The sequence below is a fragment of the Rhincodon typus genome, chromosome 16, assembly GCF_021869965.1.
Source record: "Rhincodon typus isolate 14 chromosome 16, sRhiTyp1.1, whole genome shotgun sequence".
NCBI lineage: Eukaryota > Metazoa > Chordata > Chondrichthyes > Orectolobiformes > Rhincodontidae > Rhincodon > Rhincodon typus.
In genome coordinates, this window is record NC_063347.1 from 11,803,454 (window position 1) to 11,818,137 (window position 14,684).

The window sequence follows — 14,684 nt, forward strand, 5'->3', positions numbered from 1 at the left end:
TGCTAAATTACACATAGGATTGGGCACGGTGGCTCAGTAGTTAGCACTGCTGCCTCACAGCGCCAGGGACAGTCGGGCGACTGTCTGTGTGGAGTTTGCACGTTCTCCCCGTGTCTGCGTCGGTTTCCTCTGGGTGCTCCGGTTTCCTGCCCCATAGTGTCCAGGAATGCGCAGGCTGGGTGGTTTAGCCCTGGGAAATGCAGGGTTACAGGGATAGGGTAAAAGGGTAGGTCTGGATGGGATGATCTTCAGTGTGGACTCGATGGGCTGAATGGTCTGCCTCCACACTGTAGGGATTCTAATCATTTCCAATTTAAGAATAGCTTATACAGTACCATTGCAGAAACAAAACAGCTTGTTGCTGGCACAATCATACTTTTAACCTCAAGACTTTTTAATTGTCTACAAAATGTTTTGTCAAGACAACAAGATCTGTTGAATGTTTCATTCCTCAATGCTTGCACAGAATAATAAGCAAAATTTAAACAAGAAATGAATGGAAGCCATGTCTTTCAACAGAACTTTTTTTTTCTCTCTCTCATTGCACTTTGGATGTATGCAATTGGTTCAAATAAAGCTTATTCCTTTTCATTACGTAGGGTTGAAAAACATCCACCTCGACCTGAGAGCATCATTTCACAATTCCTCCTTTCTGCAAAGGCCCTTCATTGTTTGTGAATCCAAGGGCAGGAAACCGCAGTAGCCTGTCACGAAATGTAATCGTCAGTGCAGGCTCGCTGGGCTGAAGGGCCACGTCTGTACTGTGTGATCTCGGTAAGATTACATTACTGAGGATAATGTTACGCACTCACTAACTTACACAGATATCCAGTTAAGCACTGACTTGTTTTTTAAAAGTCCCATCTTTGCTTTCAAACCCCTCCATGGACTCCCTCCTTTCTATCCCTGAAAATTCTGCCAGCATCCGACATGTTTGCACTCTTCTGGTTCCGGTCACAAGCGCATTCCCAATTTTAATTGCTTCACTCCCAGCTACAGAATTCCCTTCCTAACTCTCTCTGCCTCATTCCATCTCTTTCCCTCTTTCCCCGTAGCCTACCCCAACCAAGCGTTCGACCATCTCCCTTCATGTCTCCCTATGTGGTTCAGTGTCAAATTTTATTGACCATGCTCCTGTGAACTGCCTCCGGACATTTTGACGCCACCGTAAATAAAAGTTGTTGATAAAAGCCTTTACCCGGCCTTTAAGAAAATCATCATTGCCTGGAATTGCACAGAACTGTCGTTTGCAAAGACTGCAACTGACCACTTAGTGATCCATAAACTTTCCTACAGATTGCACTGACCACAGGAATTAGCAGAGACAGGTTACTGGAGAGGAAAACGCAGGGGGAGAAAACAGTAGCTGAACTGCAGGAATGACTTCCGTTGTGCTTAAAGATAGCATTCTCCCGAAATTCAAGTCAAAGTCTGAACAGATGTATTGGCGAGTGCAGCAAAACATAATCAGTCTGAATCTAGGTCTAGCTCATCGTCAGTAGTGTCGACCGCAGGGTAAGGCTGGTCATTCCCCAAATTCACATAATTTACTTGCAAGTTGATATAGTGTTCTCCTTGTAACATGGATTGAATCTCTTGAATTTCGTAGACAATTTCAGTAAACTGCGGTCGCAGCTCAGGCTTTGGATCCCAGCAACGCAGCATAATATTGTACCTGTGCAAGGGAGAGGGTCATTGAGATAGTGCATGGCTTGTGGGTCAAGTTAGAACTCTACCCCTTTCACGTTGGTACATTGCGTTCCCAGCATATTCCCGGCAAACCTTTCCAATTCCATACACATTCATTATACCATCCAAGCTCCTGCCCATCCAGCTGACGGATGATTGATTCAGGAGGCAGGATTGTCCACACTCTTCATAGCTACATAAACAATGCAAGCAAAACTAGGTCCCTCTGCTGTCTCCCAGCAGCCCCTTACCCCCACCCGCCACCCACTCCAGTGACGAATTAAATCTTCAAAACTAAGGTTAAACCAAAAAGGCTTGTGAGTGGGGGCAGCTTAAATGCAGAAATTCAAGCAAATCAAACGCCAGATGTAAAAATCATTACGAAAGCAAAACACCACGGATGCTGGAAGTCAGAAACAGACATGAGAAACTCAGCAGGTCTGTGGAGAGAGAAACAGAACTAATGTCTCGAGTCCAGTATGACTCTTATTTTGAACTGAAGTCATGTTAGTGTCACAGGTCAGCACTTGATGTCTATCCCTAACTGCCCTTGAACTTTGTGGCTTGCTCGGCCATTCCAGAGGGTAGTTAAGAGTCAGCTATTTTGCTGTAGATCTGGTTTCACATGCAGCCATTGCCTTTTCCCTTTATCCATTCTCAGGATGAGGGCAGCATTTATTGCTCATCCCTAATTGCCCACATTGCTGTGAGTCTAGAGTTACATGTAGGCCAGACCAGGTAAGGATGGCAGTTTCCTTCCCTGAAGGGAATTAGTGAACCAGATGGGTTTTTCCTAACAATCGACAATGGATTCATGGTCATCATTAGATTCTTAATTCATTGAATTCAAACTCCACCATCTGCTGTGGCGGGATTCGAACCCAGGTCCCCAGAACGTTATCTGGTTCTCTGGATTAACAGTCCAGTGATAATACCACTAGGCCATCGCCTCCCCTGTGACCAGGGAAGGACAGCAGATTTCCTTCCCCAGCAAACCAGATGATATTTTTCTAACAACAATCGTTTGCTTTTCGTTACTAAATTTAAATGATGCCATCTGCACTGGCAGGATTTGAACCCAAAACTTCAGCTTAGGATGGGGTCCTATATTACTAGCCTAGTGATATTACCACTATGCCACTGTCTCCCATGTTATTCTAATGTAATAATCTTTGAAATGAAAGGAAGGTAGCCAAATAGAGACAAATACTCACAGCTCATCTGGACAATATTCTGGTTGAGGCAATCTTCTTCCCTTTAACAAAAATCTTGTGATATCATAAGGGTCGATTTCTGGATAGGGTGGTGCCCCTCGAGTTAGCAGCTCCCACAGCAATACTCCAAATGACCACTAAACACCACAATACCAACAGAGAGAACTGTCAAGGGATGCAGAACTTACACAGAGGCACACTGGGATCTAATGGTGAGGGTAATACAAACAGGGTTTGATCGTCTAATCTTCTGCTTCCCTTCCATCATTTCCTAGAGCTACTAAAAATATATTTAGGGGCTGAATCTTTTCTAGTCATGTGTTAGTCACCAAGTTGGTGTAAAAGTGCTATGCGAGCAGTTGTAAACCCATTCAGTCTTGTTTACTGAGGTTAATGATGCATTTGAAATGATTCATTGTGGAATTTCACACTATCACTTTCCACTGTGGTTCAGTCCTTGTGAGATCTAATTTAGTAAAACATAGGAACACATCGATGGCTGGGATTTTTCAGGGTTTTTCCTCAACTAAGGTTTGGCGGTGGGTACCATGATGTGCAGGCTATCCCCCACCACTACAAACGGGAATGTCTGTCATATCTTGCCAGGCACTGAAGTGGTCACCCAGTGGGCTTTTCAGTGCATCAGGTCCTGAGATGGCAATGTCCCATCTCACCTGAAAGCTGCCTGCTGCTCCGGAGCTAGGAGCAGTGCCTGTCAAGGTGCAACGGGCTGAATAGCCACAGTAACAATTCTGTGAAGCCACTTGTAGAGGTTGAGGTTTCTGGGTGACACTAAAGACCAGAAGCAGTGGGCAAGGCTGGTGATTTTTCGGGAAGGGTGCAGAGGAAGAAAGAAGGTTGGCAAAGGTCATAGCTAGGACAGGGTATGGCTTTCAGCAGACACACTCCTGCCTCTATCCATACCCCCAATCACCTCCAGATTGAGGCCCACAATTCAGCAGACAGACCATTCTATTCCACCAATTGGGAGTCTGCCAGTGCCCTTACCTGCCGGGAATGGAGTTAATCCTGGTGTGAAGAGGACCTTATATGGTCATTCATTGAGTGGTGGTGAGTAAGGAAGGCAAAGTTTGGGCCTCCCTACCCAGAATTTAATTTCTGTGGCGAGGGGAAGGCAGCAGGGTGATCCCCCATGTGGAACCCACCCAGTTATTTTCCACCACCTTCCCTGCCACTTCTTGGGAGGGCAAGTCTCCTCTCTATAATTTGACGAATATTTGTTCTGGATTACTTCACTGGGAAGTCTATAGATCTTCTGAAGTGCTGAATACAGGGAGTTATAGGGACAGGTAGTTTCAAACTCTCCAAGGTCAAAGTGGGCATTGCCTAGTGAAGAAAACATTGTGTTTCTAAAGACAGATAAGCAAAGTCAGTCCTGTCTCTCAATTTTCCATGCTTGTATGAAATGCAAACTCACTGCGTCTCATAGTCTGACCATCATATAATTGCAGTGTAGGTGGATGCATGATCACACGCATTGCTCACTAAATATTTAGGTCTTTACTTGGTTTTGCAAAGAACAAGGCAACAGATTTGTGGTATTCATGGAATCCTCAACATATCAGTTAAAAACCATGCAATGTTTATTTCTGAAATAGAAATCGTCCAGTCACCAAACATCAGTAATCCTGCCCCCAGAGTCGACTGGATAGTGAGCCGAGTCACAGTAGAATGTATATACCCTCGTTCTCGTCATCCCACTCCCCAAGAAATCAAGGTTGCAGTGTTCCCAGTTATAGAGGCTTGGGAGATGCTTGCCCACCCACCAATTAAACTATAGGATGGTGTGGGACACAGAAATACTTCACAGCAGAACTAGAATATACAACGCAAAGCACTGTCAGGAGGACGCCTGAGCTCCAGCCTCAAACATCCCGCTTGTTGCTGCTTCATGAGGGCAGAACATAAGGCTCACAGCACTGATCCCCACCATAAGGCCCAACTTGCATTGGCACTAAATGTAATAACACATCTCGGGGTAGCACGTTGATTGTCTTAACCATACTATTTAAGGAAATATCAAAAGGACATGTCATTCACCCATCAGTAACAGGGTGCGGGGCTTCTGCTACGAGTCTCACAGCAAGCATTCATCAGTAAAGGGAGACCCAGGGATAAGAACTTTATGTGCAATTACAGCCAGCATCCTGACAATTCAGTGAAGAAAGAAATTACAAGCCGGCCACACATAACAGAAGGGCCCAAATGGAACAGATGAAAACCTACCACATCCGATTTAGTTGTGAACTTTTGGGTCTGCAGACTCTCAAGTGCCATCCATTTCACAGGGAGCTTGGCTTTCCGATGGTCTTGAATGCTATAATACTCTTTGTCCAACACATCCCGTGCCATTCCAAAATCTGCCACCTTCACCACGTAGGTCTCATCCAGCCTGAAGCATGCAAGGTCACACACAGGTCAACAATGTGGAGAAAATCCTCAAGTACAATTTCAAGGGCATGTCCTTACAGAAATCCCATCTGTATCCCTTCGCAAAAATTAATCAACCCTGACTTTTCTTGGAACACTTATCTCGTTCAAGAGGGGTCAACAAGACAGGAAATGTATCCAACGCCTGTACTTGAGCATTTAATGCAGAAAATCCCACTATTGTTGCTTGTGACAGCTGTAGCTCAGTTGGTAGCACCCTTGCTCCTGATTCATAAGTTCTCAGTTCAAGTCCCACTCTGATAAACTTGTCATAAAGACCATGGGCATCTCTCGCAATAGAGTCAGTAGGTTACATGTACAATTTAAGGGGGAACCACTCTGCAAAGTGTGCGGCATAACAGGCCCCCATGAACTATAACAGCCAGCACAGGGATTGAACCCATGCTGGGGGTTGGGGGGGGTACATCATTCTGCACCAGACTCTAGTCTAGTTTGGGGCGGCACAATGGCTCAGTGGTTAGCACTGCTGCCTCACAGCGCCAGGAACCCAGGTTCAATTACAGCTTTCAAGAAGCACCTGGATGAATCTATGAATAGGAAGGGAATAGAGGGATACAGATCCTGTGAGTGAAGACAGTTTTAGTATGAAAAGGCAAAATGTGGCTCGGAGGGCCAAAGGGCCTGTTCCTGTCCTGTATTGTTCTTTGTTCTCATATATGTCAGTTTCTAACCAAATACCCAAACAACTGATAAAAGTAAAATACTGGGAGGACGGAAATCTGAAATAAAACAAAGAAGGCTGGAGGAACTCAGCAGATCTGGCAAGTCCATGGAGAGAGAAACAGAGTTAAATTTCAAATCCACAGAGATGTACAGCATGGAAACAGACCCTTTGGTCCAACTCATCCATGCCGACCAGATATCCTAAATTAATCTAGTCCCATTTGCCAGCATTTGGCCCATATCCCTCTAAACCCTTCCTAGTCATGTATCCATCCAGATGTCTTTTAAATGTTGTAATTGTACCAGCCTCCACCACTTCCTCTGGCAGCTCATTCCATACACACACCATCCTCTGTGTGAAAAAGTTGCCCCTTAGGTCCCTTATACATCTTTTCCCTTTCATCTTTAACCCATGCCCTCTAGTTTTGGACTCCCCCACCCCAGGGAAAAGACCTTAGCTATTTACCTCATCCATGCCCCTCATGATTTTATAAACTTCTATAATGTCACCGCTCAGGCCCCAGGGAAAATAGCCCCAGTCTATTCAGCCTCTCCCTATGGTTCAAACCCTCCAACCCTGGCAATATCCTTGTAAATCTTTTCTGAACTCTTTCAAGTTTCACAACATCCTTCCTATACCAGGGAGACTAGGATTGAACGCAGTATTCCAAAAGTGGCCTAACTAATGTCCTGTACAGCTGCAACATGATATCCCAACTCCTGTACTCAATGCACTGACCAATAAAGGCAAGCATACCAAACATCTTCTTCACTATCCTGTCTACCTGTGACTCCACTTTCAAGGAACTATGAGCCTGCACCCAAGGTCTCTTTGTTCAGCAACACTCCCCAGGACCTTACCGCTAAGTCTTGCTCTAATTTGCCTTTCCAAAATGCAGCACCTCACATTTATCTGAATTAAAGTCCATCTGCCACTCCTCGGCCCATTGGCCCATCTGATCAAGATCCCAATGTACCTTCTTCACTGTCCACTACACCACCAATTTTGGTGTCATCTTCAATCTTACTAACCATACCTCTTACATTCACATCCAAATCATTTATATAAATGTCTCTCCTTCGGAACTCAACCACCTGATGTTAACCTCGCATGCAAAATTGAAAACTGCGATATACAAAGCTCGTTTTTAAAACAGCTACTCACTATTTCCTCATTCCTCAGCCATTTGGCTCTCTATGCCTCCTAAAGCCACGGGATTTTGCAAAAGTTTTGGTTTCTCTAAGACTTCTGCTCAAGTGGCAAGTCTTCACAGGCCTCACGAGAAATCAATGTAACTTATTTAATCAGGGAAGCCATCTTTGCTGAGTCTAATATCACCCTCATCCCATATCAAAGTGCATGCATCTTTCAACTGCTATCTGTGGTTGATCTTTCTTTCTCCCTTGTGTTGATGTTGATGTTAATTGAAGGCAGCTAAACTCACATCTCCATAAAATCAGCTAACTCGCACACACCAAGAGTCTCCAATCGATATGGACTCGTTCTTGGTGGTGCCTGTACTGATTAGGCCGCTAAACAAAGCACTGTGTTGCTTTCAGTTTCAGGAAGATATATAGCACTGAACATCAAATTCTCAGCAAAATCATTCCGGCAAACTTTATCTACCAGAGGAAATGTAAAGAGGGTAGAAGAGAGAGGTCAATTAAGAGCGTGTTTGAAAATCAGTTGTAAAATACTTGGTATTTCTTCCAATAAAACAGACTTTCGACGTTATAATTTACTTGTACTTACATGCAGTTTCTTGCTGCAAGATCTCTATGAACAAATTTCATTAGTGCGAGGTATTCCATTCCCTTGGCAACCTGTAGCCCAAAGCCTATTAAATCTTTCACTGTTGGATTCTGTACAAAAAAGGAGAAAGACACAAATGATTGCAATCAGTCTCGACACTCAACTGAGTAAGTGGACACAGAGCATCTGTCTGTAATCTTCCATCAATGCCAGTCCAAACTGATTATCAATGGAATATTGCTAAAACAATAGCTATTTTCCTCAACCATTTCTGGGAATGATGCCAGCCATGGTTGGCAAAGCTCAAAGCCACATTGCCTCTTTTTTTAGGACGATATGAATGCCAATTTATCTTGGCCATTTGGAAGGGTGCTGATTGATTGGCAAGTTGACTCTGATTGACCAAGACATTGCCCTTGCAGAAGGCAGTGGGGAACCAATGACTGACTAAGCTTCCAAGAGATTAAAGAAAAGGTGCAAGGTTTGAACATATTCTTTTTGTTGGAAGGGAATGGGTCGCTGTATATGAATGTACACTAACTCCTCGTTACACGCAAAATCATTATCTGCAGACCCCTGTGTTTGGGAGGTCAGCCCCAGACTAATTCCTTTTTTCCCTAAGAGACTGGTCCCAATGGATCACAGGGTCCCTCATGGTAGATAGGGGAATTCAATGGGAGCACTATCCATATTTTTTGTGTTATCCACTGGAGATCCATGCCTCTATCCTCCACTGATAACAGGGATTTGTGTGAATGTCACTTCCAGCAAGTGTGAACGAGCCATGTTATTAGGTCAATTAATTATCTTCAACATTTTTTAAAAATTTGTTCATGGGATATGAGCATCACTGGCTCGGCCAGTGTTTATTGGTCATTCCTAATTGCCCAGGGTGCAGTTAAGAGTCTATTGGATTGGAATCACATGCAGACCAGACCAGATAAAGATGGAGTTTTTAAAACAATGGACCAACAAGTTTTATCTAATTCATGTGAATTTTTAATTCATTGATGCTCTTCGGTCAGTGAGATCTCAATGGGCCAAACAGTCCCCTTCCATACTGTAGGGATTCTATGAATTTCACTGAATTCAAATTTCATCATCCCTCATGGTGCGATTTGAATCCAAGTGCTCAGCAGATTAGCCTGAGTTCTGACTTGTTAGCCCGGTGACATTACCACTGTGTCACCTTTAGTTGCTATGAGCACATGGCAACACCTCTCTCTATTCAGCAATATTCAAGTTCTCTACAGCCAAGCAACTGGTTATCAAAGCTGTAAAGTAAAAAGAAAAGTTTGCATTTTACAAAATCAATATAAAGGAATAAGGAAAATAATTTGCACAGATGATTGGAAGTTTGTTGACACAAGAAAGTCAACAAGTTGCAATGAGCCCTGTGCTCCTAAAATCATCAGAGCCTCTGAGCCATTTTATTTAAAGTCAGCAACAGATTTGATTCTCTCTCAAATTTATCGAACATGATTTGACATCCTAATACAGTAATAGCAACGATCAGAAGCTACATTTTACATTGTATGCTACCACTCTGTGATACAGTCCTTAAAAGCAACATTTAACTGAGACCATTAGCCAGGGATACTGTGTTGAAATTGGGTCATCTGTGCATCATCAATGATGGGGTAGCGACAACAGCTCACACCCAGTTAATCATCCCACTGCAATTGATGAATTGGAAAATTAGAAGCTGGAGTGAAAGACAACACGAAATTAGGTCATTGACACCCAAAGATCTGTCTAAGATGTAAACCTTGAGGATGAGGTTGATGGTGAGGAAGATCCAGGAAGACAAAGAGCTCAGGAAAATAATATAGATTTGAGGATACGACAGATCTACTATAGAAATACTACAGAATGACTGGTCCTTCAGCTGTAGCCACAATTGTTCACAAAATTATTTCCTGTCTGGCCTTAAAATGCCATTATAAACAGATCAGAACCCTTATCACTTCCACAAGGATTCATAGATGGAAATTTGCCAAGTAAATGCAATTCTGGTTTTCATAGCCAGGAACAGGAGACAATTTTAACTTCTGTCAATTACTGAAAAAACAGCTGATATCGGACTGACCACTCCAATTTTTTTTATTCATTCATGGGATGAGGGCATCACTGGCTAGGCCGGCATTCATTGTCCATCCCTAATAGCCCAGAGGGCAGTTAAGAGTTAACCACATTGCTGTGGTCTGGAGTCATATGGGGGCCAGACCAGATAAGGATGGCAATTTCCTTCCCTAAATGACATGAGTGAACCAGATGGGTTTTTCCTGACGATTGACAAATTTTTATTGAATTCAATTCAATTCATAGAATTTTATTGAAAATGATGGGATTCAAACCCAAGTCGCCCAGGACATAGGGTGGCACAGTGGCTCAGTGGTTAGCAGTGCTGCCTCACAGTGCCAGGGACCTGGGTTCAATTCCACCCTCAGGCGCATGTGTGTGTGGAGTTTGCACATTCTCCCCATGTCTGCGAGGGTTTCCTCTGGGTGTTCTGGTTTCCTCCCATAGTCCAAAGATGTGCAGGTTAGGCAGATTGGCCATGCTAAATTGTCCATAGTGTCTAGGGATGTTTAAGTTAGGTGGGTTGGACATGGGGAAATTGCAGGGGTAGGGGGATGGGTCTGGGTGGGATGCCCTTCAGAGGGGCAGTGTGGACTTGTTGGGCTGAAGGGCCTGTTTCCACACTGTAGGGATTCTATGATTACCTGGGTCTCTGGATTAACACTCCAGCGATAATACCACTAGGCCATTGCCTCCCTTACAGATACTTGTTTTGGCCTAATGGTTTGCCTACCAATTAAAACTACTCCCAATATCCGCAATATAGGATAGCCTGTTTCCCCAGTAATTTCATACAGTTACTATTTAATTAATCATCACTTACCCGGCTTTCCTGACGGATAAAATGCCGTAGGTCTCCATGCTTCATATATGGCAATACTACCAATGGTAACCCTTCCTTAGGAAGGAAAATTCCCAGCAAAGATAGAACATTTTCATGGTGGAAATCCTTCATGATGATCCCTTCTTTCAAAAACTGCTCCACCTCTTCGACATCTGAAATTCCTGTTGAAAAACCACAGCACAATGAGGATGATTATCAACATGATGCAGACTAATTTTATCTTGTGTTTTCGTTTCTGGACAGGAGAGTTTTGGATATTGATTTTGTGCCGCACATTGGTCTTCCCTCCAAAAGGAGGCGCACTGAAACGTGTCCCGTAGCCTGGAAATTCTTGGGACCCTGTTCCTGGAGGTATCATGGAACTATAGCACCATTACAGCACAGAAGTAGGCCGTTTTGTCCATCAAATCCATGCTGGCATCCTGTAGACTAACCCAGTTAGTCCCATTCACCACTCTAACCATTTAAACTTATAATTTGTGGGAACAACTAATCACTTTTCTTCTTAATCTAATCTTGCCATAACTCTGTTCATCTCTATCAATTCTCCTCTTGATTCTTTTTGCTGCGAGGAAAATAGCTCTAGCATTTTCAACCAATTCTCACACTTAAAATGTCTCACCCCTGGACCCACTCTGATGAATATAGTTTGCACCCTCTCAAGGGCTTACAGATAGAGAACAGAATCCCTATAGTGTGCAAGCAGGCCATTCAGTTCACACTGACCCTCTGACAAGCATCCTTCCTTTACCCAGATCCCTAACCTATAACCCTACATTTCCATGGCTAACTCACCTAGCTTGCACATGTCTGGGGATGATGGGTGATTTAGCATGGCCAATCCACAAACCTACACATCTTTGGACTGAGGGAGGAAACCAGAGCACCAAAGGGAACACACACAGACATGGGGAGAATGTGCAAACTCCACACACACAGTTGTATGAGACGAGAATTGAACCCAGGTTTCTCAGGCTGAGAGGTAGCAGTGCTAACCACTGAGCCACCGTGCCATCCAATTCACCATAGCTCCTCCTCTTTTGTACTCAATATCTCTACTTCTGAAGTCAAAAATCACATGACACTAGGTTATAGTCCAAAAGGTTTATTTAAAATCACAAGCTTTCAGAGCGCAGCTTCTTTATCAGGTGCAGTGAGAGGAAAGCAACTGATGTCATGTGATTTTTGACTTTGTCTACCCCAGTCCAACACTGGCATCTCCACATCATATCTACTTCCAAAGTGAGTGCAATAACACAATGTTCTAAGCTGAGGGTAGAGACAGTATCCAGGCCTGGAGGAGTCATTTGTATAGCCAGAGGGGGCTGTCAGTACTTGCAAGGGTGATACTGGCGACAGCTAATTAACCTTTCTTCAGGTGGAATAACTGAAACAAAAAATTTACTTTTAAAAATCTCAAAACTCCCACTGGACAGACACTGGTTAGAGAATTCCTTCTGTTTCAGTTGTCTTATTGAGTAATGCTTTGGGGCATTCAAAAGGATAAATGATTGTCATGGTGAAAAAGGATCATATACATTTTCCAGTTGCTCAAAAACTCTCCTCAATGTATCTCCTGGATATCGAGTAAGATTGGGAGTTCTCCACCCACAATATCTCTTTCACTGAGAGCAGTTTAAAGGTATCAAACAAACAGAATCCCAGGCAAGTCAGGCTCTAGGCCACTTCTCAGATGCCCTCTCTAGAAATGGGATGTATACTTTCACCAATCCCAGGATGTTGGAGGCCAATGGGTCTGATTTTAACCCTGAGTGAGTGTATGAGTTTTCAGTGAATTGGAATCTTCACGCATTGTCTCACCATGTTCATTGAGTTGCCTAATCTCAGTCAGTCTATTGAAGAAAGGGGGGAATTGGGATGAGACACAAAGTCTACATTTATACACAGTCTAGTGGCTTTATCACAACAGAGGCCTGCTGGTAGGTCCCAAATGTACCTCCTTGCTTCAGAAATGGAATAGAACTGTCAGATGATGTGACAATGAGTACAGCAAGAAAAAGAAATTAAAATGGGAGGGATGTAGAAGAGCTTAACACTGATTCTAATTATACTGAAGGTGTATTGTTGGATAGGAATTATTATTCTAATAAAACTCAAAGTATGCAGGATAGTATAGAGCAAGGCAAGGCCAGTCTCAAGAAGGGAAAAACAGAACACTTTTACTTTAGATTTGAAATATGTAAGAGTACAATTCAATAGATACCAGATTAATTGCCCATCTAGGATGCGGTGTGAGTAGATGGAAACTGATGTTGAGAACTGATATAAAAGAAGTCAATTCAACAGGAAAACCAACATTTATACTGCTTGAGAGGAAAATATTGATCAGTTGGCAAGTGGACTCTGATTGCTAACTTTGTTACCATGGAAAATGCACCCATTAACACTGATTGACAGTTAACTACCAGGTTTTGTTTGATTTGAACTGATGTAGAGGAAGATCAAGCACTTTGATATTTGAACAACTGGAAAAGTCAAAAGATGGATATGGAAAGGCACAGAGGACGAAAAAAGATTGACAAAAAAATCTAAAACTGTTATTAAGGGGTAAAGAAAGAAATCACAGAAAAATAACAGCATGTCTGTTGTATTCTAATACGTACTATTCAGAGACTTCACAGCACAGTGAATTTCTTTCTTGTTGTGGTCTTTGTACAGACCATGGTAAACACTACCAAAATGTCCTGTAAAGAGAAACTTCATTATTTTAACATTCTTTTACGCACTGAAAACTTCACTACAAATCATGCAATTTAGTTTTCCATCTAGAGTGTTCAACAATGCAATTTTTGACTATTGCTAGAAAACACATTTTTTTAAATCAAAGCTTTTCGTCTTATTAAGACATTTCACAAAAATAACAATTCAAGAAGAAGACAAACATTTATGTTGCATATGATGACAGTATCCAGTGGTTTGCAAGTGGACTATAGTGCAGATGTTGCCATTCACCCATTAATGCTGATTGACAGTTAACTGCCAGCCTATGTTTAAACTTTAAGTGAGGTAGTTTGACATATTTTTCAAGGCATTGCCTTCAGAAATGAACCAGTCAGTGGTTGTTTACTTTTTTATTCATTTTCTTTCTTTTTTCTTTTCTTTTTATATCCATAAGTGCTCTTACACACAGTTGAATGATTTTTTACACCAAATCCTTGTGGTATTTTCCTTCCTCTATTAAACACCACCAGTAAATCATCTGTATTCTCCAATTGGTTAATTTATGTGCAAAGCCCATTAAGGGCAATGCAGACCATGAAAAGAGGGGGCAGTTAATGGTTGTCACCTATTGCGTTAAATTAAAACAAGTGTAGTGCATGTACTTGTTTTTCTGTATTTATGCAAAATGTCCAGATGGGTAAAAGATGGAAAGCTTTGAAAAAAATGTATTTTTTCAGCAAAATTCAAAGCAAAGTTCAATGTAACTTTTTCACAACTTTGTGACCAGGTAGGGAGTGGCCAAACATAAACTTCTTGCTTTGTACAAAATAAATGGCAATGAAAACTTCGAGGGCCGCTGATTGCCTAATAACACACTCATGAACCTAAGAGTAAAATCAAGGTTCAGGGATTCCAGGCTGCACTTGAGGACCGCTGGCATTTGATCAACCAACACTTGGTGCCTGGATCTTTCCAAGATCGGGGGCCAAGAAGGGTTGTAGTTCTGCGCAGTACTGGCAGTAGCCACTGCCTTCCCAGTGGCACTGCTGAATACAGAAGAATTGACCAGTTGCATTCAGAAGGCGTGACCTCTTATGCCAGGGTCTTTGACCCTGAGGGAAAGACCTACCATTGGCTTCTTAAAGTACCTATGGAACAAGACTTTCTCTAAAGGAGGCAACACAGACTCCCCAGACAGCAAGCGAGACCCCACACCATTTCCACAAGATTCTATCATGGAAATCAGTCGTTCAACTTGTTTTTTTTTTCCCTTATTAATGACTGG

General features: G+C 42.7%; 1 protein-coding gene across 3 annotated transcripts in view; it reads right to left on the reverse strand.

The window, feature by feature from the left end:
* Positions 1–214: 214 nt before the first annotated feature.
* The window catches only part of mst1rb (macrophage stimulating 1 receptor b), a 118,304-nt gene continuing 103,834 nt past the window's right edge, over positions 215–14,684 (reverse strand). For all 3 annotated transcript variants that reach the window (XM_048606671.1, XM_048606672.1, XM_048606673.1), the window contains exons 16-21: positions 13,342–13,422; positions 10,697–10,878; positions 7,792–7,901; positions 5,151–5,316; positions 2,904–3,040; positions 215–1,675 (exon numbers count right to left, since the gene is read on the reverse strand). In XM_048606671.1, the coding sequence (XP_048462628.1) occupies positions 1,468–1,675; positions 2,904–3,040; positions 5,151–5,316; positions 7,792–7,901; positions 10,697–10,878; positions 13,342–13,422 (884 nt within the window). In that variant the 3' untranslated portion in view covers positions 215–1,467. The remainder of the gene's footprint in view (positions 1,676–2,903; positions 3,041–5,150; positions 5,317–7,791; positions 7,902–10,696; positions 10,879–13,341; positions 13,423–14,684) is intronic.